At 32.9% G+C, this 25,605-nt stretch overlaps 7 protein-coding genes across 7 annotated transcripts; 3 read left to right on the top strand and 4 right to left on the bottom strand.

Annotated features, from left to right (window-relative positions):
• Window positions 1-200: 200 nt before the first annotated feature.
• On the bottom strand, window positions 201-6,002 carry ELE39_000256 (PAN2 family 3 5 exonuclease; the record flags this gene model as incomplete). Its single annotated transcript, XM_067343280.1, has 1 exon — window positions 201-6,002. The coding sequence occupies one exon, from the start codon at window positions 6,000-6,002 to the stop codon at window positions 201-203; it is 5,802 nt and encodes a 1,933-aa protein (XP_067201214.1).
• Window positions 6,003-6,530: 528 nt separating this feature from the next.
• Window positions 6,531-8,168, top strand: ELE39_000254 (clathrin adaptor complex small chain family; the record flags this gene model as incomplete). The annotated part of the gene is made up of 7 exons (XM_067343278.1): window positions 6,531-6,698; window positions 6,758-6,817; window positions 6,955-7,023; window positions 7,081-7,256; window positions 7,421-7,547; window positions 7,642-7,674; window positions 7,770-8,168. 7 exons carry the CDS (start codon window positions 6,531-6,533, stop codon window positions 8,166-8,168), a joined length of 1,032 nt encoding a protein of 343 aa, XP_067201212.1.
• A 277-nt stretch (window positions 8,169-8,445) lies between these two features.
• On the bottom strand, window positions 8,446-9,763 carry ELE39_000253 (3 transmembrane region; the record flags this gene model as incomplete). Its single annotated transcript, XM_067343277.1, has 2 exons — window positions 8,446-9,612; window positions 9,707-9,763. 2 exons carry the CDS (start codon window positions 9,761-9,763, stop codon window positions 8,446-8,448), a joined length of 1,224 nt encoding a protein of 407 aa, XP_067201211.1.
• A 783-nt stretch (window positions 9,764-10,546) lies between these two features.
• ELE39_000252 (tRNA synthetase class II) lies at window positions 10,547-11,197 on the bottom strand (the record flags this gene model as incomplete). The annotated part of the gene is made up of 1 exon (XM_067343276.1): window positions 10,547-11,197. The coding sequence occupies one exon, from the start codon at window positions 11,195-11,197 to the stop codon at window positions 10,547-10,549; it is 651 nt and encodes a 216-aa protein (XP_067201210.1).
• Window positions 11,198-12,624: 1,427 nt separating this feature from the next.
• On the bottom strand, window positions 12,625-14,169 carry ELE39_000251 (uncharacterized protein; the record flags this gene model as incomplete). The annotated part of the gene is made up of 1 exon (XM_067343275.1): window positions 12,625-14,169. One exon carries the CDS (start codon window positions 14,167-14,169, stop codon window positions 12,625-12,627), a length of 1,545 nt encoding a protein of 514 aa, XP_067201209.1.
• A 516-nt stretch (window positions 14,170-14,685) lies between these two features.
• ELE39_000250 (uncharacterized protein) lies at window positions 14,686-18,159 on the top strand (the record flags this gene model as incomplete). Its single annotated transcript, XM_067343274.1, has 1 exon — window positions 14,686-18,159. One exon carries the CDS (start codon window positions 14,686-14,688, stop codon window positions 18,157-18,159), a length of 3,474 nt encoding a protein of 1,157 aa, XP_067201208.1.
• A 464-nt stretch (window positions 18,160-18,623) lies between these two features.
• On the top strand, window positions 18,624-25,355 carry ELE39_000249 (myb-like DNA-binding domain-containing; the record flags this gene model as incomplete). The annotated part of the gene is made up of 1 exon (XM_067343273.1): window positions 18,624-25,355. One exon carries the CDS (start codon window positions 18,624-18,626, stop codon window positions 25,353-25,355), a length of 6,732 nt encoding a protein of 2,243 aa, XP_067201207.1.
• Between the last annotated feature and the right edge of the window lie 250 nt (window positions 25,356-25,605).

Here is a 25,605-nt window from a genome sequence, read left to right as displayed (position 1 = left end):
CAAAGCCAGTGTGATGGCTTAAATATGCTTCGAACAATTTTCCAATGAAAAATTAGCAATGACTAAGAGCATGAATTAATAGTAAAGAAAAGGAAAATTATTGAGCTTATTAAAACACAACACAACCTTCTCTCTGTCTTTCTGTACATCTGTCTCTCCATCCCTTCTTAACCTGGTCGGATTTAACGACGACACTATACTTAGTTGTGCTCAAAATTTGAAATATCAATAGCTTCAATTTTCCAGTCAATAGAATGGCCCTTTGAATAAAGGAAACTAAGAAAGTCATTCCAAGATCCGCTTTTCTTTAAAGAAAGGTGTTTTAAAAAAAGCTCGAGTGCAGTTTTAGCATCAACGATGGAATCATGGACCTCAGTTTGGATATTCTTGTTCAGTACAAACTTAGCTAGGAATTTAAGACTGATGTATCTCTCATCAGGAAGTCTGTAGATCTCAACAGTATCAATAATCTGAAATGGAGGAACATAAATATTAATGATTTTAAAGTCACTTGGGAGTGCATGACCAATAAATACAACACCAGCATCGACCAAGAACTGGAGCTTCTTAAGTATACAAGATTTACTGGTAAGAAAGTGAGAAGAAGTTTTAGGATCCAAATCTCCGGGTCTTACTCCTGAATATTTTGTCAAATAGTCTCTAGGCTGTTGGCTATTTGACCCATAAGATACATAATGATCCATTATCAATCCTTTTTTATTATTAATTTCAATATTATCATTAGCTCCTGATAATGAGATCTTTCCACAACGTACAATTGAAACTCTTGCTAAAGATAACTGAGATTTCTTCAAAATTTCTTTTGTCCCATCAGATCTCACAACTGATTGTTCAACATCCAAAGCCACATACTCTGAATCCAGTGCAACAACCATAGGAGAATTTTGAATAAATTCTGAATGACTCAGTGTATTTATGAGCCTTTCGTTAATTTCCTTTGGCTTTTTCAAGAGTCCTTTGGAGAATGGATACCTTACAAAGTAATTTAAGCAAAGATTTGAAAGTTCTCTAGTTGTAAATGGTAACTGATCATTAATTTGGCTGGAATCTGGATTCTCTGAAAGATTTTTCTCATTCTTAATTAACTTTATTATTGACTCCAATTGCTGTATTACATGGTCATGTATTATTTTTGGATACTTCCAAGGTATCTTAAACTTAATACCATGAATATCTAAAATCTCCATTTCTGAAAAAGTTTGGGTTGGAAACTTCGATTTAATATTATTTTCAGTTTCTGAATCATTATTAAGGCTATGGTTAGGTATTTCTTTGTCTTTACCCACGTAATCCTTTTCTCTTTCTTGATCTATATTTTCATCAATATCAGTATCACAACCAGAAACTCTTCCTATCAATAGTTCCATATCGCTTTGAGCCAAATCAAGTTGAAAGTCCAAACATGGGTGTTTACTAAATAAGTAATTCGATAAGCTCCCGTTCTTATCTGAATAAAACAAAAAAGTTGGAAGCTTCCAACATGATGTAAAATTAATAATCTCGTTCTTGTTGTTAACTGGAAGAATTGAAGATCCATTGATCATATACCACTTATCTTGCGTATTATTCATCTCGTTAAATAGTAACTTATGTTTAACATACATACAAAAATGGGTACCAGATGGAAGCTGAATTGAGCAGCCCTGATAGACACCAAATACCAAGGCAACCAATTCATACTCCTGGTAGTTCCCCATATCTAAACCTTCCCTTTTTGACCTAGGCTCTTTATCCTGCTCACCGCCGAGTCCAATACTACCCTCAGTAAACACAGCACTTTTATCAACCTGGATAATATCTATTCCACCTGAGGTCTCTCCAGTATTACCTCCATTCTGGGAGCTGAACCCTTTTCTTAACTTTGAGAATCGAATATCGAAAGGTATTGAGTATTCTGTATTAAGAAGATGTTCGTGGTTGGCTCCAGAACCACCTCCTCCCACGACTTGATTCTTTTTGATAAATTCCTCATGTTCCTCTGGAGACATACCTCCGTATTCATTCCAATGCTTAAGTGACTGGATATTACAGGAAAGAACGATAATCTGAGGGAGTTTTGTGATACATCTAACATGCTGACAAGCTGTTGAAGTGCCACATTCCTTACAAAAGCTTCTCCCAGCAATTATTCTGAGCAAATTCGAATTCAAGGCCTTCAAAAATCTCTCTGACCTTAGCTTTTGAGATAGAATTGGGTCATCCTTTTGACCAACTTTGGAAGATGCATCTAAATTCTGAGCAATTAATATCGAATTCTGTGCTAATAAATGATTTGCTGGGATATCTAAGTACGTAACTATCTGCGTTGACTTAAATGCGTGTTTGGCTTGGACACAACTACTGATGGTTGTAACCTCAATATTGAAAAGAGAGTCTATCAGTCTTTCAAGGGCGCTATCCTCATTTCCGTCAGCAATTTGATCAGGAGCATTTGTTCCTTGGACATCACTTGTCCTCTCAGTATTAGGATTAAAGCCTTTTGTATTCGTCATGTCTCTTTTCAAATTCTCCAAGAAGAACTTCCAAAAGATCTCGGTCTTCCGAATTTGGTTGAAAGCTACTTGAGGTAAATGACTCACTAAAGTCATTCCATTGAGGTTAATATCGTCAAGCCCGTTGGTTGGACTCCCTGATCCAACTCCTGCTCCAACCCCTCCAAACTTCAACCCTCCAAACCCAGAAACACCCAAGGTACCACCGCTACTCACAGTTCCCCCGACTACAGGAATACCCACTTGATTTTGTTGACTATCCTCTGAATCTATCCCAAGTTGTTTGATTTCTGGTATATGACGAATAGTTCTCAGCATGTTTAATGTATAGATTGAATTGAGAATCACACATGGAAACAAGTCAGGATTTCTTCCTTTTCCATTCTTCAAGTTAAACTTGCAGCTGTATAACATAAATGTTAAATGAACAAGCTCACATGCAAGACAAAACTCTGAGGTACAACCTGGCACATGAAAAAGAAGAATGTCATATGAAAGCCTTGGGATGAAAGAAAATAACATAAAGAATGGCTGAGTAAAATCCAAAGTATCGTTGTCAAACTCTATTGAAACCAATCCCTCTTCTAATGAGGAATAGTCTTCCTCTGCTCTAGAAACTGTCTGAGCATCTCCTCCATTAGGAAGGGAAGAATTGGTACTCGTATGACCCAAGGTTCCCCCTGTATGTGCCACACCTTGGCCAGAGGCTCCTACAATTGAATTCTCTCCTGAAATTCCTCCACCCATAATCCTTCTATTCTTCAACTTCTCCCGCCTATTTGGGTTCAATCTTGGCTTATAGTGAAACTTAACAGGGACTAAAGAAAGGCTTTTTGCGTGTGAATTATCTCCTGAAAAGCCTTGAGTTCCTCCAATAGCGTAAAGTGACATATTCTTTTTCTTGCGGAAATACCAAATTGGCATAGAGCCTCTTAGACACAAGAGAGGAAAGCCATAAACCAAGTTGTTGTTTCTATATTTGTTTGTATCAGGGTTGATAGCAGCCTTTAAAAAATCGACCATCCTAAATTCTAATCCTTTTAGCTTATAATAGTCCATCTCTGGTCTCACTTCCCGGATATAGTCTACAGAAAATGCCAAAGACCCACCGGCGTGGCCATGTTTAATCTCCAAACCTTCATTGTGTTCCCTTGTGTTTGACTGAATTACACTCTGCTTGTTAGTGCCCCCCATTACATGCGCTAAACTTTGCATGTTTCCTACGTTGGGCGGGCTTCTTATTGCAGAGTTTTGTGGCCCAGGGAAGCTGTGTGCGTCAGCATTGAGTACAAGGGAGGAATCTGCTTGTCGGGAAATTGTTCTGGCTTTAATTATGGAGAGTCCATGTGGGAGTTCGTCTGATGACTTGTAGGTATTCCAACCGAACTCTATCTGTATTTTACGAATTTGGTCAATTTCAAACTTGTTACCAAAGCTAAGTAGGCTGTCTTCTCTAATATTAAGCTTTCCATTGTGCAGTTTCTCAAGGATAGGAGGGATTCCGATAGAATTTAAAGAGTCGTAGGCAACAACTGGGCGTCCCTGAAGGTATCTGAGTGCTACTGTAAGGTTAGGCACTGTTGGATGTCCAACGTTATGAGTTACAGGCTTTGTTACAGGATTAGAGGCTATTCCCATTAGGGTTTGGATTGACTTCACATATGAGTAGTTATAAAGAGAGGTATTCACCTGTTTACTATAACCTCCTCCAATGTTTGCTCCGGGAATGTTGAGATTAGGAAGAGGATAAGAATGGAAGACGCTAAAGGAATGCTGATGGTTTTGATGATTATAAGCCGAGCTTGAGCTCATTCCTCCACTACCAACACCTCCAGAGATTCCTGAGCCCGAGATTTGTTGCTGGTCTAGCTTGGTGCTGACGGTGCCAATATTTGAACTCGCTGAAGTATTTGGTTGAATTGGCGAGGAAGTCAGTCCTCCATTTGTATGGGGTCTCTGCATAGTGTGGATCGACCCAGAAGTGTCAGCCAATATTAGGTAATTGCTTGAAGAACTAAAATTAAGATTGGATAAAGGAACAGATGGAGTGGCATAGAACTCCATCTGGTCGATATTAGAGTGGTAAATTTGCCATTGTCCATTATTTCCGATGATATACAAATCCTCAAAATCAGGTGTACCAGCAGCTCCTGCTGAAATAGCCAGTGAATTATCACTCCAAGCGATGTTTATTGGCCCTGGTGAAAATGAAACATTCTTCCTTGGCCTGAATTTCCTGGTATCATATAATCTGACTATAGAATCTCTCATCATGTTTGTCAAATCTAAGTTTTTCTTATAAACCATCATTTCTGGTGAAGTGGAAACTTCTCCCGGGTGAATCCTGATCAAATCAAGCACTGGAAGTCCACAAACTCCTCCAACTGAACTTAAGAGTTCATCCGATAATATCTTTCTATTCGAGATTGTGCTGGTAATTATGGCTACCGTATATTCATTAACAGCTAATCCTGAAACCAGTGTCTCACTTTGTCCTGAATTAGTGGGGTGAATCTGAATAGTATGTCCCAATCTAGGAAGTCTTGTATCAGCAATTCCAAGCATATTTACTCCTCCTACAATGAAACTTGAGGAGCTCGCCGAACTTTTAATACAACTAATGCTTCCACTATATGGAATACTGTGAATTGGACGTAGTTGTTGCAAATCCAAAATTGATACACCCTTTCCCGTTCCAATGCCAATGATTGGATGGCTACTCATCATATAAGATTGATATCTATTTGAATCACAACATAATATTTTTGAGCTTTGTTGCTTGTCATTGGTTAGCATATTATAGGAATGAGAAGATATTGGTGCTCCTCCTCTGGAGTAGACGCCTATTCCACTATTAGTTACTGTAAATAGATGTGAAGATGATGGAAATCCCATGTAAATCACGTTATCTCTAACAAGCCCACCACCAGATACTGAATCAGCTATTCCTACTGGAAATGCTGTGTATCTACTACAGTGAGGAAATCTAAATGAACTCAAAAATCCGTTTGTCCATCCAAGCCAAAGGAGCTCATAAAATGGATCACAGTAAATAGACGAGATGAAAGGCCTAATTTTTCTATTATTAGTATGGGAAGAAAACAGACCAATCATATTATAACTTGTGTATGTTTCCCATCCCCATGAAGCTTGCCCAACTCTCAACTCTCCTCCTAGAGCACCTATGCCACTATCCAAATGTCCCGATCCAACCCCACCAAAGTGGTCATAATAGCCAACAGACGATCTGCCGCCATTAATACCTGCCAATCCGTGATTAATCTCTGATGAATAATAAGTGTTTCCCTTGCTAGACATTCTGCCTTCATAAAGCCCAATCCCTCCTGTTTCTGTTCCTCCTGCTCCTCCTCCTTGATTTGCCCTTCTAGTAGAATTGCCTGAACCATTTGACCCAGTATCCAAGCCAACAACTCCGCTCAGAAAAGAGTCCTCATAGTCCCCTTCTGAATATAATAGCCTGTTCTGCATGTATCTTTTCTTCCAGATTATTTAATATTTGCCTACAGGACTGCATTACCTTTTTCTTAAGCTCTTATCAACTTCTTGAATTGCTAGACTTACTTTCATCTACTCCCTTTAGAACTCCACAGACTCTTTCAATTCTGATTAAGTTCCCACAATGTTTATATATATATTTATCTACTCTCTGAATGCGTAAACTTCTTCAGAAACCCTAAAGATCTTCTGATATGCTTCTCATGTAAAAACAACCTTTCTTATATTCGCATCTATCTATCTGCTCCTTTATTTAACTAATTTCTATTATTTATTTTCCTCAACTTTGCTTATCACTTTTATTTACGCATCTTTTCTGCCAACTCAGTGAGGGGGCAGATGCCCGCGCGCGGGCCAGTTGTGTTTATGATTTATTTATATTAAAATTATCATTATCAAAAAAGAAAAAATTCAACATTTTTAGAATTAGCTATTTAGTGACAAAAAAGTGAAGATCCCCGGTTTAGTCAGTTCTAGTTCATATATAGGCTTGTGTGAACAATGCTTAAGTTTTTATTACTTGTCAATAAACAGGGCCAGATCAGACTAAGTCAGTACTATACACAAGTTACAAAGGAGGAAAGATTTATTCTAGAAGGCCAGTTAATAAGAAAATGCCTTTTAAAGGGGGAGAACCAATGCCCATTTATGGAGTTTAATAACTACAAGGTAAGCTTTTTTTTGCTTTACTGGCCCAAGTTTAAATGTCTGACTGTAATTAATTATAGATTGTTTTTAGAAGATATGCATCCTTATATTTTATTATGGGACTTGAGAACTCTGACATGGTGGTAAGTTTTCTCTTCTACTTACACGTAAAATCTTTATTCACTAATTTTTTGTTATCATTATCGCTAACATTATCTTAATTTCATCTACAAAATTACTATTAAAATCATTTTCGACATTTTAAATGATGCACTAGAATGAGTTATCATACTATGAACTTATACACTTTATTGTGGAGACTTTAGACAAGTATTTCGAGAATGTGGTAAGTTTTCATAAATCAGTTGCATTCAAAAATTTAATCTAACTTAATTATTCTTAGTGTGAGTTGGATATTATGTTTAACTTGGATAAAGCTCACATAATTATCGAGGAAATTATTATGTGTGGAAAAATTGCAGAAACTAACAAGTCGAATATTATGCAGTATATGAATCTTTTAGAAATGGCCTCACAGAACAATGACGATATTAATTCAATGATTATGTCAGTGAAAAAGTAAACCCAATAGCAAGTATAGTGAATCCTATTATATAAATCATTCTCTTCTTTCCCTTTATACTTAAATTGTCATTTATAGAATTATCTCCCCACATGTTTAGGCGGGCTCCTCATTCTGGTATAGGTTAATATTAGGTCTAATTAGGAAATATTTCTAGCAGGAAAAAATCTATTTCAAATTGGGTTTCAATAAATCTAATAAGTTTTACCTCTTCAAGATTATATTTTTTTGAATTTTCTTACTTGGGAGCTATGAAGGATGCACTGTTAAAGACTAGAGTTATACATGTAAGTTCAGAATTTCCAGAGGAAAAGCGATAGCTTAAGGTTAAAGTTGAAATTACTATTCACTGGTATTTGTTGTTGTTAAAATTGAAAATAGTGTCTTTCGGAAGTGCTTGAACAGTTACAAAATGTAAGTTTATTTTAGTTCTTAATTCCAAAAACCATTTAAAGGAAATGACTAACTAAATTGGATTAATTACGTAATATTTTTTATATTATATTTAGGAAAAGTTCATTAGATCTAACATAGCAAGACAAATACTGGAGAACTCATGTGAAGCTATGCATGAGATTCTTGACAAATCTAATCAATATTCTAAAATCAACAGAAATACTCCTTTATATCTTGATTCTGATTTAAATATGGAAGGGAAGATGATATTCCATAGATTTCATAAGCGCAAATGGAAAATGTATATAGATTCCAGCAAAACAAAGATCTTTAGGATGAGGAAAACTCAAACAGGTAAAGTGATTCCCACCAATATTCAACTGGGAGCAAATCAAAAGATAAGAATTGAAGCAATAGATTGTCTTGGTTGTAGAATTGACAACTCAGATGATATGGAAAGAAGAGATCATGGAGTTAATAGTTTAATCAAGAAAAATGAATTCGGATACTAGTTCTCAAGATAATGGAAAAAAAAAATTCGTTGATTTAACATAAATTATTCAAATCTCCTGAAACAATTGTTTATAATAATTACTAATAGATTACATAATTATAGTAGAATATATTGAAACTCATAATGATTAATATATTATTACAATAAATATAGGGGATTGGTATGAAATATATATTTATTTATATATGTACGTATATAGTTACCACTCCTATCCAAATTTCGATGACTTCTTTTAACTTATAAATCTTCTATGATTGTTACGGAAGAATTACTAGTTAATTATGATGATAGTGGTGATGATGATGATGATTACATCCTTCATGTCCATGACAATGATGATTTCCATAACTATTCATAAAGTTCGTCATTCCAGAGTTGTATGGATTAAAGCGAGGAAGCAAATTAATTGGGAAAAATCCCCAGACTGATCTTGTTGCTGGAGTACTACTAATTCTCGGATATAATTGTTGATTTTGTAATAGAGTTGTTTGAGTCTGAGTTTGAATTTGTGGCTGGTTCTGAATCAAAGGCATATATTGGCAATTAGGTTGGCTTTCATTAGTAATAGGAGCTTGGATACGACTTCCAACAACTCCTGAACTTGGTAGAAAAGTGGAGCCAGTACTTTGAGAACCTTGAGCTTTCATTGAAGATGGTGAAAGGCTATGAACAAAGAATTTATCTGGTATTTTATTAGTATTCTTAATAACAATCTCGGAATATTGCTTTGTTGCAGAGTTATCCATAATTTCTTGACTAAATATCCAAAGCCTTTTTGCCATTTTTGTTGAATCAACAAGAGCCAATATATGAACAGTTAATAAGGAATTGGCTAATAAAAGTAAATAAAATCCCCAACCTAAGGAGCCTTTATAAGGTTCAATTGTAAACATTGGAACGTCAGAAGTGAATGATAGTATATCTTGTAGAGACTGGCTCAAGTAAATAACTAATACAGTACAGAAACCGACTCCCAATAAAGCTAAAATATTGAATAGAATTGATACAACTGCAAAACCAATTCTTGGTTTAGATTTCAAGATTACTTCAAAGTTTTTAGAATCTGTATTATTATCTTCAACCTTAAAACTTCTACTATATATCATTAAAAATATTATCCCAAAGATAACAACAGATGCTGAGACCAGTAGAACCAAATATATAATATTCAAATAATTTGTTAAAGAAATTACCTCCTCACAAGAGCTTGCTAAGAACTTATACTTTTCTGGAGGATTACAAATTGCCTGTACAACATTAACAAAGTTTCCATGAATTCCTTTAATACCATTTACACAAAAGCTCATAAATCTTTTGCTTCTAGATGAACAGTTTAAGGTAATGAAAAGCTGACTTGGAGTTAATTCCCATGAGAGAAGAACTCCATCAAACATAATCCAATTTTGTACCAGCATTATTCCTCCGAATGCACATCCTGAAAGCTTTTTAAAAATTAATGTCACTAATTACCACTCGAGTCAAGTCAGATTAGGTAGATTCTAACCAAACTAACAAGACTCAAGTCATTAAACTTACCAGTATAGCTATTACCAAATTTGCCAAATTGGCAATAATCACTCCTCTTTTAAACATGACGATCACAGGCTCTTAAAAATGTAATTAATTTCTTATTTACTTCCTGCTATTATAAATAAATATATATATCTTTTTAATTAAGTTTGACTTTAAAATCCCAAACCTTTTAATGATCAAATAGTTTAGTAATCAATCAAATCTTTAAAATATAAATAACTAATTTTATTCTTAGTTGATACTTTAATTTTTTTTCTTTTTTCTCTTTTTCTACATTTACTATTTTTTTTCCTTGAATATTCAATAATTTATTTAATATTTATTAATATTAATATACTTTTCCCTCTAAAGGCTAATAAATATCTTAAAATTATTTCCCGCCTAAACATACAATTTTTACCGATACTGGTAAAATTGCATATTTATAGGCTATATTGACGTATAAAAAAAAATTAACTTTAGTTTGAAGTTTTTGAATTTTATAGGATTTTGAACTAAATGTTTGAGGAGTAAATTAATAATTGGATAAAATTGAAAAGTTTGAGGAGAATTTATATTTAGAAAGAGAAAGAGGGGGATAGAAAAAAGGGGTAATGGAAATATAATTAGTAGTATAAAGAATTTAACTATTAGTGAGAGACAACTTTCTTTTAGTTCGTACTCTTTTCTTCTTCTCAGAGTCCATAGGTCTAGAGGATTTTTTGCTAGTGTCTTGTTTTTTCTTTTTTTTAAGACAGGAAAGAGGATTCGGATTTTTTTGTTTTTTTCTCTTAATTCTAAAATTGTGGGAGAGTTGTGAAATTAAAAGTTAAGTATTTAAGATGAGTGATAAGGCATTGAAACTTACTTTGATTCTTGGCCTCCATTGTTGTTAACATGAAGGTTGCTTTGAATTGAACTCTTTAAAGAAGGAATTAAAGAGTATTCCCACTTTTGAGGTCCCATTCTGGACTCTTCTGTTGCAGATTTTTGATTATAAGATGCAGTAGATGGTTGTTCCAAAATGGGGACTTGGTTGTTTAAATAAATCAAGGGAACTCCAGGAACTTTTTGAAGTTTCTTCCTTAGAAGAAGATCTTGAGAAGCAACAATGAATTTTTTAGAGTTATTATTTTTTGAAACAACATCCAAAATACATCTAAAAGAATCAAATGTACGTGGAGTATTTGGATTTTCTCTGTGAGTAGCCTCAGAAGGTGTCTCCTTCTCAGGTTGATCTTCCTTATCAGAAGAAATTTCCAGGCTGTTAGCTTTGAAAGAAATCTTATTTTCAATATTATGGCTATTTTCATTACAAAAAGTATGTCCACATTTATGTCTGAAATATCCTCTGGCTATTAGTTTTGCACCAGAGAAATCTGCTTTTTTGCTTTCCAAATTGTTAAGCATTTCAATTTCCTTGTATATACAGTCTGTTATAATGGGAGTAGTCCTTCCATTAAAAATCTTTGGAAATTGTTCTTTAATGTGTATCTTATTTTTAAGAGCTGCCATAATAAAGGTACCATCGACTAGAAAATAGATTAAAGTTAATAAGGAAAATCTAATCACTATTTGAAGGAAGAAGAAAAGAAGCATTTATCAGTGGTTGTTGTATTAGTCAACATAAAAGCTAGTAAACATTTAATATCTTTGTATAGCTTCTTAATCTAAATAAGAATTTACCTTTACCTTACAATGTTGTCCTTTAGAGACTGAAATTTTCTGCTTTCCCTATCTTTCCTATTCCTCCAAGCCATTCAAAACTTACCTAGAAGCCTATATGGCTCCTCAAAGCCATAATTTATTTTATAATACTTTAATATACGCTTAATCTGTTTCTTTCTACTTATCTTCATCTTTAAAAACAATTAACTTAACCGTATTAAATCTCAAATCATTAAACTCTAATATTCATCCCAATTCAAACCAAACATATGTTTACCTAAATATTCTCTTTTTCTTTCTTGTGCTAATCTATTATTTGCTTTTTTTCCACTCCTTTTTAAATATTTGTCATTTATAGACAATGGCGCCAAAAGCTCAGCTCTTTTATTATATTTTGGTGGCGCCATATGTAAATTATAAAATTGAAATTAATAGAAAATTTTTTAAAGAATGTATAAATATATATAATCGGATTTTTAGCCAGTTGAAAATGTATAAAGCAGTGATTTTGAAGTTTATTTTTTATTGACATGAAGTTTTATATCAACAATTTTTTGTTTTTTTTTAAAGTAAAATTGATTGCTTAGTTAAATAATCTTAGTTTCTCACTTTCTTATTTGTGTGAATTAATAAGGAAGTTTAGTTTAGAAAATTACGTAATTAAAACAGAAATATATGGGTGGTTAAGTAAGTGTTAGAATAAGAAATTAATATAATTTTTCATTTTTTGGATCTTTAAAAAGCTGGTATATTGAACGATTTCCATAGATTTGTTCATTTTGAGTATTGTTTTCTGGAATATGACAGTTTGGTAGGGTAAAATTGGAAAGTAAGCAATCAATTGCAGCTTTTTTCAGAGCGTTAGCAAATTTTTGATCAGTTTTCTAGTTTGTTAACGATTAAATAATATTGGAATTAGTTTAATTAATAATGAACTTACATTTTGTGGAAGAGGGCTAATAAATTCTGAAGTTTGGAATAAGCCAAGTCTGGTTGCATTATCATAAAATTGATTGATAGAACCGTTTTCTGGAATTTGGAATATATTAGTTGGAGCTTTTCCAATGGACTCTAATAGTTCAATCTGAAAAGAATAAGGTAGGATGATTATTGAAAGAAATGGGTGATTGAGTGGAGTGTAATGTTCAGTCCAGCCCTCAAACTCCATTTTAAAATAGTTAAAAGTGTTTTAAGTTAAGCTTACCGTTGGTTCTTGTTCAATATAATCAATAAAAGTTTGAGTAAGTCCCATTGTTAGGTGCTCCTGAAGGAAATCAATAATAATTTGAGGTTAAATTTAGAGTGAAATATTTGGATATAATCAAGCTAGAAACTTTACTTACCTCCGTATCATCCAGAAGATTACTAATTCTCCTTTGAGCCCTTCCAATTGTAGACGTGTTGTAAATTTTCCAAATAGGCTCACCAATAGCAGCTCCAACTGCTTGAAGATTTGTACATTTATGAATCTGAGGATTACAATAAAAGTCTTGAACTTTCACTTTAGGTCCCATTTGGTTTGGAACAAGATCTGGTTGCTGAGTCCCGGGATGAATAAAGGTTGCATTGATTATTTCTTCTACAGGAATTGACCAGTTTTCTTGCTTCAAGTTATCCAATGAAGTTGAAATAAGCTGATCTATGGCAACTTTTCTATCGTATGGGTTAGGCACCTCCAATCGAGTTAAATTTACTACATCTCCGATAGTTGTAGATTTTACGATCTCATCCTCCGTTTGGCTTTCTTTATCTTTACTGCTTTGGTCTCTGTGGTTATCACTATTTTTGTGTTTGTGGCTGTAACCGTGTTTATGGTGGTGTTGGTTGTGGTGACTTTGATATTGGTGTTGACTCTGACTCTGCGTTTGTCCTTGATTTTGGTTCTGATTTTGATTTTTGCTCTGACTCAGTCTTTGGTAAATAGCTTCGTTATTGACTCCGGCTCCAGAATCAACACTGAGTTTTAAACCAGATCTTTCAATATTATCGCCTAAAGCTGTATTTTGACCTTGAACTAGTTCATTTTGTTCAGATTTCTCTGAATTGTCCATTTTTCTCGGCTCCTTTCTTACGTTATACGATACATTCCACCAAGCCTCATCTTTGCTTGGAATCTTATGCTTAAACTCTATAGGCCTTGGAGTATTTGTTCTCAATATTGGCTTCTCAATATGGTTCCAAGTCCACGTAGAACTCCCACTATATGGAGTTTCTGAAGACGATAAGTAGTGGATTGAAGAATAGGGAGAAAAGTATTTGTTAATTTCCTGTCGATTACTTGCGTTATTGCTTTGTCTTGAATAGCCTCCTCCTCCACTACTCACTACTAGAGGAGATTTTGACAAGAACAGAGGAACTTTTCTTTCCTCATTATTTGAGTAAATTACGTGATAGGTATTGCCGCTAGAATCTCCCTGATTTCTGCTGTTATTAGGATTTAGATAGCTATTCATTTCATTTCTTGAACTATAACTCTGAGATTGAACAGAGCCACCAATATTTGAATTATATTCTGAACTCACTTTTGGATAAATTTTTATTAAACTTCCATCTGAATTGTGCTGACTCTGATAACCATTCATATTTTCTAAATTTCCCATAGAATCTTTAAAACCTCCATTTATTTGTGAATTATGGCCAAAGTTATTTTTCAATACGTCAATTATTGCTCTTGAATGGTCTTCTGGAACAACTTGATTCCGAAGCTCGCTCCCATTTGGCCTTACCCTTACTATTAGAAACTGCAAATGTAACAATAAACTCAATAGTCTCCATTGACTTAAGTAATTGTTTCTCTGGGTATTACCTCTTTGAAGCATCAATTATTTCCTTAGATGATAGTATTAAAGATTACAGAAGCTGAGAAAATTCCAATACTGCTATTTACTTTATATTTAACGAAAATAAGGTTTATTAAAGTATATTATAACCCTTAAATTGACTAGACTAATATTTAGTTAATCTCAAATCAAACAATTTTTTTCCGTTTTTAAATGCCTATAGGATAAATATATAACTAGATAAAAATATATCATTGTAAAATGTATATTAAGTGTACAAAACTTTAATAATAAATCAATTTTCACATAAATCTACAAAGTAAATAATCAATTCTAAATTAAAGTCTTAAACATCTAAAATCAACAGATCTTCTCCTATGGATGTTCAATTTATATAAAAAATGTTACTATTGACTTTTTTAAATTAAATTTAATTAATATAATTTATTAATAATTATTTGCATGTACACGTATTACCGGTATAGGAAAAATTAATTATAGCGGGGTTTGACCAAAAATGGGAAAATATAAAGGATCGTAAGAACTACAATATTTATGGTAAGATGTAAAGTTTTTCTAACATTTTTGGTTACATTTGGTATTATCTGTGTAAATACTCTATGCTCAGCTCCCCAATATGTAGGCTATTGCGAAAACCATGAATTTAATCTAGTCTACATGAGAATTGTTGAGAAATTATTTGCTGAAAATGAGAAAATTAAGGGAGACAAAGGAAACGAAAAAAATAAGCAGATAGTAGTTGGAAAAGGATATATTTACGTACTTGATTCTGTTAAAGATAAGAGAAAAACACAGTCTAAGAAAAGTTTTAAATATTTTAAAGACGAAAACAGTATTTACAGAAAACAAACTCAAGGAAAAAGCTACTTTACAAACTTGAATCCTAGTGATTGCAGAATTAATATTTTAAGAAGACATAAAATTAGGATTTCAAGAGTGTCAGTATCCATAATGGAATCTTTTGATCGACTCATTCAGCTTCTTGATATACTTTCTTCTAGAAAACCATGTCCCTACTGCAAAGGTTGTATTGATTCTAGGCTTGACAGTTTGCCAATATGGGTTTCTCCAATTCTTCATAGGCAAATAAAAAGAGTGAATTCCCAATTAGACAATAAGTTATGTTTAATTCTAAAAAAAGATTCAAAACTCAATTCAACATTACGAGAAATTGTCTTGACAATCAAGGATAAAAGGTTAAAAAGCTTTAATGACATTAATAACTCCAGTATTACAAGCTTATTCAACTTGGTGGCCAGAACAAAGCTAAGAAGGAGAGAAAATTTTCCTCTATATCTTCTTGGAGGAATTTTTGAGCTGATGTTGGAAGATTTACGTAAGGTTGGAATAAAAATGAGCTCTTGTCACCCTTCACAGTTTCTATTTAAGTGTTCTTGGCATCCAAATAAGCAGAATTTGGATATTTCTGCCAAGCTTAATACTGTTTCAGAGTCTATGTTGACTATATACAAAAGTTTGGATTTAGAATCAGATTCTGCTTCTATTGGTGATAAAACTTTTAAATTATATTTTAAAAGGAAATTGTCTGGTGAATATTATGGACCTTTTAAGATGAAAAACGAACAGTCTAGTGACTTTGAGGAAGGTATACTTAATAGGGATATTATAAAGATTCCAACATCTCCAGGAGCTCACAGTTCTTGTATTTCAACAACAATAGGAACATCTGTTGGCTCAAATTTATCTTCTACTCTTGGTTCTTCTCACATATCTCTCCAAAATAAGTGTATTCCACCATTCTTGGATAGTATGATCATGTTAAGAGATGATGGAACTCCAAATCCTGATTTGCAGATATGTGGTAGTTTGGAAGCTGTAAAACAAAAGAATACTAAATGGGAAGAGAAAGAGGATGCTGAAATCAAAGCCTCTAAAGAAGACAAGATGGATGAGAAGAGTAAATTAAAAGTTATTCAGGGAGTACCTTATGTAAGCCAATTTGCGGCTCTGCATTATGACTATGCATCTAGCTCTTCTAACAGTAAACTCTTATCCTGGAGTGAAGGAGTACTACGCCCAAAGTCTGTACAATCTTCTAATCCAGATTCATATCTGTTGGTTCCTTGTAACAAGCCAATGTGGTTTGTTATAGGATTTCAAGAGGATATTTTTCTTGAATACATTGCATTATTTTCACTTGAATACTTTTCATCATCTTTTAGAGAAATTGAAATTTCTGGAAGCTTAATATATCCAACTAAACAATGGATACCTATTGGTATATTAAGAAGAAATGAAGTATTACCAAAAGAAATGTTTGATTTAAAGGCTTTATGTGTAAAGCAAGATGAGGAAAATCATACTTTGGATATCTTAGACTATAATATTGATGATCATCATCATTCTAGTCTAAAAGGATCTAGGGTATCTGATATTAAAGAGGACAGTACCTTAAGTAGAACATCTGATAGAATAGACCATAGAAATGGTCAAGATCACTCAGGAACCGCTATAAGAAAAGATTCAGTTGTTTCTGGTGGTCATATTAAAGAGAATAACTTAGTTCAAAATTCAAACCCATGTTGGGTTCGTTATATTAGAGTGAAAGCAATATCATACTATGAGGAAGGACATTACTATTGCCATTTGAATAGGATTCAGATTTTTGGAAACAATGTAATTAATAGATTGGAGGTTGAGATGGGAGGAGGAGACAGAAGGAGTTCCATTTCTATGTCAGAAATGGAGGAGAGCGTTAAAGATGTGGAAAATCGTCTCTGGAAAAGGGATATTGAAAGAGATATACATGGAACAATAGGTGATCAAAAACCACATATAATGTATTTAAATTCTACCGACTTTAGTTTAGGAACAAACAATAAAAAAAGAAAGGACCAAGTAACTGGAGTATCTGAGCTTAAAAGGCCTGAAAGTAGGAGTTTACTAATAAAGAGCCAAGAAAAGGCTCAGTATAATGAGAAGAGAGAAATTTTTGAAGCTGAATTAGAATCTCTGACTGATCGTTATTTTACTAATTCAAAAGGACATCCATTATTGTCGCTAATAGATAGAGTTAAGATTTTGGAGAAGCAGTTGGATGCATTAAGGATTGAAAGGAGGGCAATTCTAGCAGACTTTAACTCTTCTATAAATGATGTAAATGATTCAATATATAGACTTTCAAATTCGATAAAATTTCTCCAGGATATACTGCTTGTTTCTAATATGAATAATACAGAAAATGAACAGAATGATACGAATCAGATCAGATTTTTAAAGTTTGGAGATGCTTATTTAATCCAAAGTTTAAATTTGGTAGGCAGTTATCTTGAAAGATTTCTTGGAAAGTACTATTCAAGTGAAGTAATAGCCTATTTAACACAACTATTTGATAGGATAGGTTTATCAATATTGAACTTATTTGTCTACATTTACAGTCATTTCCAGACTTTAATCATAGCATCACTTTTCACCACCTTATTTATTTCTCAGATAATTCTTTTTAAAAAGTATATTTCCTTAAAAAGAAGGCTTCATAATACTCTACAATTCTTTAAATCCTATTCTCAAAGCAACAATACAAGTCCTAAAAACAACGTGTTATTGGATGAAAGCTTATATTTCCAGAAGAACCTTAATCTCAAACTTCATTCTAACCCTGTAACCAATACTTATAGATTTAGTAACAACCACCCCAGCACTAACACTGGTTCTACTTCGAATTCAAATATCAATTCAAATTTGAATGCGAATAGTGGAATTAACGTTTCTGCGGGAGATATGACATTAGGAAGTTACTCCTCAACAATAAAAAACACTAATAATAACTCAAATTTAACTTTTGAAAGCAATACTATTTTATGTAAAGGAAATGATACAACGTTTTCACTTCAAACAAGTAATGAAAATACTCACAGAGATCCGGAGATATCTAGAATAGACAATGTAAAATCTCAAAATACTGTAGCAACTATTACTTCTACTCTGAAACAAGAAGTTCAGGAAAATTTCTCAGAGATTTTAGATACAACTAATCGACATGAATAGAAAAATTATTTCTTTAATTCAGTTTAATTTTTTTTGTAAAGTTTTAAAAAATTTTTAGATCTCGAGACATAATACTCTTTGTCATAATTTTTTTTACATACCGGTATTATTTATGGTACCGAGAGTTTGGCGCCAAATTAGAATATTTTAAAATAGGGGAAACAAATTTTAGAAATAAACTAATTTAAAAGGAAAGAGTAAAAATAAGGAAGATCGATATAGTAATATTTGATGGACTAGAGATATTTTAATAAGAAGCTTAGAAAACCAGCAAAGGTATATAAGTAAGTTAGGAAAATTGATTTCAAAAAAAAAGTATATATATATGGAGAAAATAGTAAATTATAAATATATATATTTGCTTATATATATATTTATATATATATATATATATATAAGGGCAAATAACTAATTTTAAAGTGATTAAATATATAAGTGAATATTGAAGAAAATTTGGTAGAAATATGGATAAAGAAACCAAATACAGTGAGATATTGTTGGAGAGCTTAATAAATGGATGTAGAAAAGTTAAAGATGTTAAGGAGGCTGATGAATTTGAGAAATTGGTGGATAAATACTTGGAACAAGTATCTGATTTTAGTGAAGGAGGAGGATTAGGTGATAATTTCTTCAAAGGTGAGTTTCTGTATGAACCAATGGTAGATGAAGAGAAGACCCAGGAGAAAATGATTTTTGGTAATGTGGATATTTCAAAGGATCATAATTTGGTGATCGAACTTCAGGATGAGATATTGAGAATTAACTTAGAGTTGGAAAAGTTGAAAAAGGAGCAGGAAAGGAGAAATGTTGAGGCAAATAGTATCAGTTTTAATGAAAATTGTCTAACAACTTCTATTATTGATGATGATTTGGATGATGTAGAAGGAGAAGAGGTATGTGAGGCTCTGGATTTTGACACAGGAACCCATTTAGGCTCAAGTTCTGGTTTGAATATGACTAATATCAATAATAATAATAATAACTCATGCCCATCTTCTGCGAAGGATTTCAAAGCAGCAACCACGAAAAAGAAGAAAGCTCATAGAAGATACTTTAGGAGGAAAAATACTAGCTCCAAAGAAAAGACTGAGCTAGACGAAGCAGAAAAGATATTAAGGTCCAGAACTCCTTTAGACATCTTTACTTTGGCTTGCAAATATTACTTAAAGGATTTACATTTTCAAAGAGATGGAGAATTGGATAATTACGATTTACAGCAACTACCCATAGCACAAAATCACAGAAGAGGTCCCTATTTAAATTTAAGCTTGGGGAATATCAGGAACATTAAGAAGATTAATTTGGCGAATAACTCATCTTTTGGTTTAAATGGACAATTCTTAAATGACCTATGTAAAGTATATCAAATATACCAAGTCAATCTTGTCAAAAGATCTCAAGAAACATCTCAAATTATCTTAGGTACTTCCTATGAGTCGTCATGCACAGTTTTATGCGATACCGGTCAAAAAAAATCTATCAATCACAAATTAGGTGTGGGAAGTATTGAATTTCTAGCTCAAGATTTTAACCATTCCAATCTCGTGCTAAAAAAAGACGAAGATGAACACTTTATGATGGTATTTGAAAATGTACCTGTTGGACATATTGACTCTTCTAATCTTAATCACCTTAATAATTCTTCAATTATCTCAGAAAAGGCGGGAAACTCTGAAATTAATTCCCACTTGGAAGAAAATGATCACAATTATAATTACTTGGCTTCAGTTATGGAAAATACTAGTCATGCTTTTAAAACTGCAAGACAAAAGCTTAGAATTTGTGTTCTACCTAATCGCATTAGAAAGTTAGATCAATTTATTCACGGTAAAATGGATTCAAATATGGATAATCTAAAAAAGTACCGAGTACGATTTATTAATACAAATAGAAGAGAAGAAAACACACATTTAAAAGAAAGTTTAAATGATTTGGCCTCTTTTGATTTTTTAAATCAGTTTGGAATTACAGAATCTTTAAAAAAGCTCAATGAGGAGAATTTTGACAGATTAAATTCTCTTAAGGTTTTAAAAAACAAGATTAATGAAATAATTATTCATGATAATCAAAAAAACAATGGAGATCATATTCCATTTCTTATTTCAACATTCAACTATTTGGTGGATGAAATTGGCCTGTTAGAATCTGAGTTAGAAGAAGGTAAACATCCTAATACTCTTGAAATTATTAAAATTTATCAGGATGATTTAGTTGCTGATAGAGAAATACAAGATTATATTGAGGTTATTCTAGGGATACCAAATTATGTTTCTTTAATGCCATATAATACGAGTCTCTGTTATCCATTAGAAGATTTTGGAAAATTGTGTTTAAAAATTGATCAAAACAGCGAATTAAAAATTATTAAAGGTATTTTAAGGCCAATTAATGGAGATTTCTATCATCCAATCAATTTGTTTGGTTATTCTCAAAAGATTCAAAGAGTGAGAAAACATATTGGAAGAAGAAAGATGATGATTAAAAGTGAACTTTCAAATATTAAGAGATATTTACCTTCAATATATCATCATTATAAAAGGTATTTAGCCTACAATGAAATGTTAAATAGTGAAAGAAATTTGGATTTTACTTGGGGTTGTTTGCCTTTAAGAGCTATTGATCATCCAGATCAGCTGGTGCCTTTACCTATTGGTTACTTTAAACATGATTTTAGGTTTAAAGTATATCATAAGTTTTTAGATCTTCTTCCTGAATGTAGAAACAATGATATATCAAAGACTTATTCAATGTCTTTACAAAATATTCAAACTCCTGTACTTTTTAGTAACTCAAATCGAGCTTTGGTATTGCGTGATATTAAGGATTCTGCCAATACTCATCATAATAATGATCACAGGATTTTATATACTAACCAAACTAAAAGTTTATTAAAAGGAGGAGATCATGTAGGCAATATTGATCAAAATCATTCTGAAAGTATTCATCGAACTATTAATGACGCAAATACATCAGTCTCTAATTTATCAAATGAAACATTAAATACTTTAGGTAATACAAGAAAAAAAAGGGGATCAACAGTTGATATTGGTACTTTTGAATTAGGTCAAACTAGATCAAGAAGGACAAGAAGCTCTAATGACAATTCTAATATTACCAATATTTTTTTAGGAAGCGATGAACAAAGTTTATCATTTCTTGATTTGGTTAAAACTGGAGGAACAGGATCTGCTTATTGTTCAAATGAGCCTACGCTAGCTACGAAAGGTGATTCGTCATTATTAGGAAATGTTTTGGCAGGAAATAGTGTGGTTTCAACATCGCAGTCTAATATTTCTCATTCGAATGGACCTAATACACTTAATTCTGGTTCTATAACAGTAGGAGTAGGAATAACTAAGGGATATAAGGAAATTAGTATTTCTAGCAAAGAAAAAGATAAGGAAAAGGATATAGGATTGAATATTCAAAAGAATAGAGAAAGGGAGAAAGGAATAGTGCATCAGAAGCAAGCTCAAAGAGAGTGGATGCAGATGACAAGTTCATCATCAAGTTTTATAGGTCCGTCTCCATTATGGTTTGAGAATAGTATTTTCAGATTTCCTGCAGAAATTGAATTTAATGCTTATGATAGGGATCCAATAAAACCAGTAACTGTTATTTATATTAATAAGAATAATCAGGTTCTAGATCCAAGAGATCAGGAAAGGAATAGAAATACAATGTGGACTTATTCAGAAATAAGAATGTTTATAGAAAAGTACTTGATGTATCCAAAAGACTTTAGAAGGATAGCATCATTCATGGAGCATAAAACCATTAAAGACTGTATAGATTTTTATTACAAGTATAAATATACATTAGGATTTAAGAGGATTTTGAGATTAGTATATTACTTTAAAGGACATCATGGGAAGAATCAAATTAATGTGAATAGTAGTGATCAAAAGGATCATATTATGAATGAAGATGAAATATTATCATCTTCAATTCATACAAGGGAGGATACAGAAGAAAGTGTTTCAAGGATTCTAAAGAATACTGAATACGATGATAAACTACTAGTAAAACAAGAAAAGAGTATTTTTTGGAATAGTCTTGTTAGTACTATAAGATGTATGGAGATTATTAAGTATAAAAAGCATTCATATAGGGAGCTTTTAATTGATGAGATATTGAATACATTAACAATAGAATCAACATACAATAATTTGATGAAGGATTTTTATACTAGATCACGCTTTAATAGTCTTGGTAATATGAATATTTTCACAGAGAGACTTCTTTCAAGATCATCTTTAAGAAGAATGCTCAACAGACCTTCTTCATTATTTAGGCTTCCAATTATTGAACGGAGAGAATTTACTAGTATTATTGGAGGAGGAATTGGAGTAGAAAAGAAGGAAGAGTGGGGACTTTACGATGATTTGATATACAAATTTTTGTTTAGAAAGCATGATGATTTTTATTTAAATACAAGTAGAATATATACAATGGAAAATTTGAGTAATGGGTACATATTACCAAATAATATGGATGCATTGATTTCTCCTTTTTATAATATAAGCATTCAAAATAAGCAAGGAAATTCAAATATACATTTACCAAGTAATATTCCAATCATATTTGATCATAAGGAATATATGGATCAAGAATCTTTGAACAGGTCAAATTTGGATCCAAGAATATCAATAAATGATTTAAGGATATCGGTATATTTATATTTGAATCAATTTATGGATAATATAATTGGAGGATTAGGCGGAGGAGGATTAGTAGGAGGGGGGGCAACATTGGGAGGTATAGGTGGTAGTAATTCTTTACTACATTCTTTGACAATATCTCCTTCAAATAGACATGATTACTCATTATCTTCAGATATTTCAAATTATGTCTCAAATATTCCATTATCAGAGACAGGTAAAGGTAAATTAAGAAATCCTGAAATGGCCAATAACTTGAATAGTAATATGGTGTTACCAAAATCATCAGTGAATGAAAAGCCAAGACAAGGAAGACGTAAAAGAGGAGCAGGAGCAGGAATGGGAGGAGTAGGGGGGGGATTAAATGCACAGGGAGTCAAGGATATCAATGGTAGTGGATTGCTTTTGGATAGTGTTGCTGGAGTTGGTGATAATACCAGCTTTAGTGATTATAATGGTATTAATGAAGGTAATATTAGCAGAAAGATTCCTAAATTAATAGACGAGCATATGAAAGAGACTAGTAATGATAAAATGTTAACAAGTAATTTTGAAGCACAATCAAATAATGTCAATAACTTACTTTTATTAAGTAATAATGGAATCCCAACAAGTTATTTTATTTCAGACAACTCAATTTCTGGAATAAACCATTTACCGCCAAGTGCTTTATTAAATATGAATATGGGTAACGTGAATTTTGGGCTGCAATTACCTAAGAGCAATGATCACTCTACTCCGATTTTAACAGGTGGTTTTCCATCAATTATTAATTCATGTGGAAATGTCACATCCCAGGTGAATTCATTGAGACCTTGCCAAACATCAAATACGGGTGTTTACTCAGAAGTGGGAGGAGAAAGCGGTGGTGGTGATCTAGGAGGATGTGGCGGTACTAATATTGGTAGTAGTAGTTGCAGTGGCAGTGGTAGTAGTAGTAGTACTGCCAATGCTACACAAGACTTGTCTGGGCTTGGAGGTTTGCAAGGTTTAGGACTACAAAGTATAGGAGGAATGGCTGGGATGGCTGGAGGAATGGTCGGTATGGCTGGAGGAATGGCTGGTTTAGGAGGACTGGGATTAGGAGGAGCATATCGCCCGGGCTTATTATTTGGAGGACTGGGTACGAATCTTGGACAACATAGTGTAGCACCGGCAGTAGCAGGAGGGTCAGGGGCAGGAGAAATAGGAACAGAGAATCCTATAACTATTAATTCCATCAGTAATGCGACTGGCATTCATAATACTAATATTGCAGGGGGTGGAAACAGTAAAAATGATTCCACAAGTAGTAATTCTCATAGCAATCACAATCAGACAAGGAATAATATATTAATGAATCAATACTTACAACAACAGTTGGCTTTCCAGCAAACACTACAGGAACAGATAAGGAATTCCCAACAGATTGGTTTGGTTGGAGGATTGTCAAATCCTTTGAATCAAATGATTATGAACACATTATTGGGTAGTAGTGGTATTGGTGGTGGAACTGGAGGTGGTGGTATTGGTAGTAGTAACAACTGTACTAAAAGTATCAATTCAATTTCTAATTCTGTTGTTTTAAATAAAACAGCAACTAAAGAATCCAAAAAACCAAAACAACTAGAAAATGAACTGGAAACTGAAACTCAGGCTACAGAAGTGAAAGCGGAAGTAGGTTTTGGGTTTCGAGGAGTAATATCACGGAACGAACAATATGGAGAGGAAGAGATGGAGGAGAAAGGAAAGAAGAAGAGTGAAGATGAGAATGAGGAGGAAGTCACAGAATCGACTAAAAAAGATCACTATAACAGCTTTAAGGGTACGAATGTATCTGAGGAAGCAATAATAAACAGAGAGATGACTTGCGACGATGTTGAAGTTACAAATAAAATTGCAACAGCGACCTTAAGAGGAGTGGGGTTCAATTCAACACCAGAAAATAGCTTTAAAAAAAGTGCAATAACTCCAGGAATTCTTGATTCAACAACTTTGAATTCCACAGGAAATATAGCTGGAGCTGGAAATCTGGTCGGAGTTGGAACTGGAATTAAAGCTGTATCTGGATTCGGAGTTGGAGCTGGAGCTGGAGCTGGAGTTGGAGCTGGAGCTGGAGTTGGAACCGGATTTGGAGTTGTAACGGGAGCTGGAGCTGGAATGTTCGCACAAACTTCAATGCAAACGCAACCCCAAACATTTCCTAACTTTTTGCAGCTTCAGCATCTGTTCCAACAACAGTTGTTACATCAACAACAACATCATCAGCAGCTACAGCTACAGCAGCTACAACAACAACAGCTACAAATTCAACTACATCTAAAGCAACAACAGCAACATCAACAACAACAGCTACAGTTTCTAGGGAATACAATCCCTTTTAATTTTCAAAATCACCAACAATTAAATAGAAATCCTACTGGAGGAGATATGCTGACTCTACTAATACAGCAGCAACATTTGATTGGAAATTCAACACAAGATCCAATAAATAGTAATAATAGTAACAGCTCAAAGACTGTGAGTTTAAATCAAGAAATTCTTAAAAAGGAGTGAGTAAATTAATTTATACCAATTATTTCAATTAATAAATACAAAGGAGATAAAAATTATTCTTCAAAAGAAAAAATAAATTACTTGTCATTTAATTTATATTGATAACTTTCTCGCTTAATTCCTATAACTACTAACTTTTTTATTAAATTATTACTTATTTTTTTATATTATTATTACGTGTATTTATGAATTTAAATGGCTGTTGCATGCAAATTTTTTCGCGCGTTAAATAATATATTATTTAATATTA

The sequence above is a fragment of the Cryptosporidium sp. chipmunk genotype I genome (assembly GCF_004936735.1).
Source record: "Cryptosporidium sp. chipmunk genotype I strain 37763 chromosome Unknown contig_10, whole genome shotgun sequence".
NCBI lineage: Eukaryota > Apicomplexa > Conoidasida > Eucoccidiorida > Cryptosporidiidae > Cryptosporidium > Cryptosporidium sp. chipmunk genotype I.
This window is presented reverse-complemented; position numbering and strand designations above follow the sequence as displayed.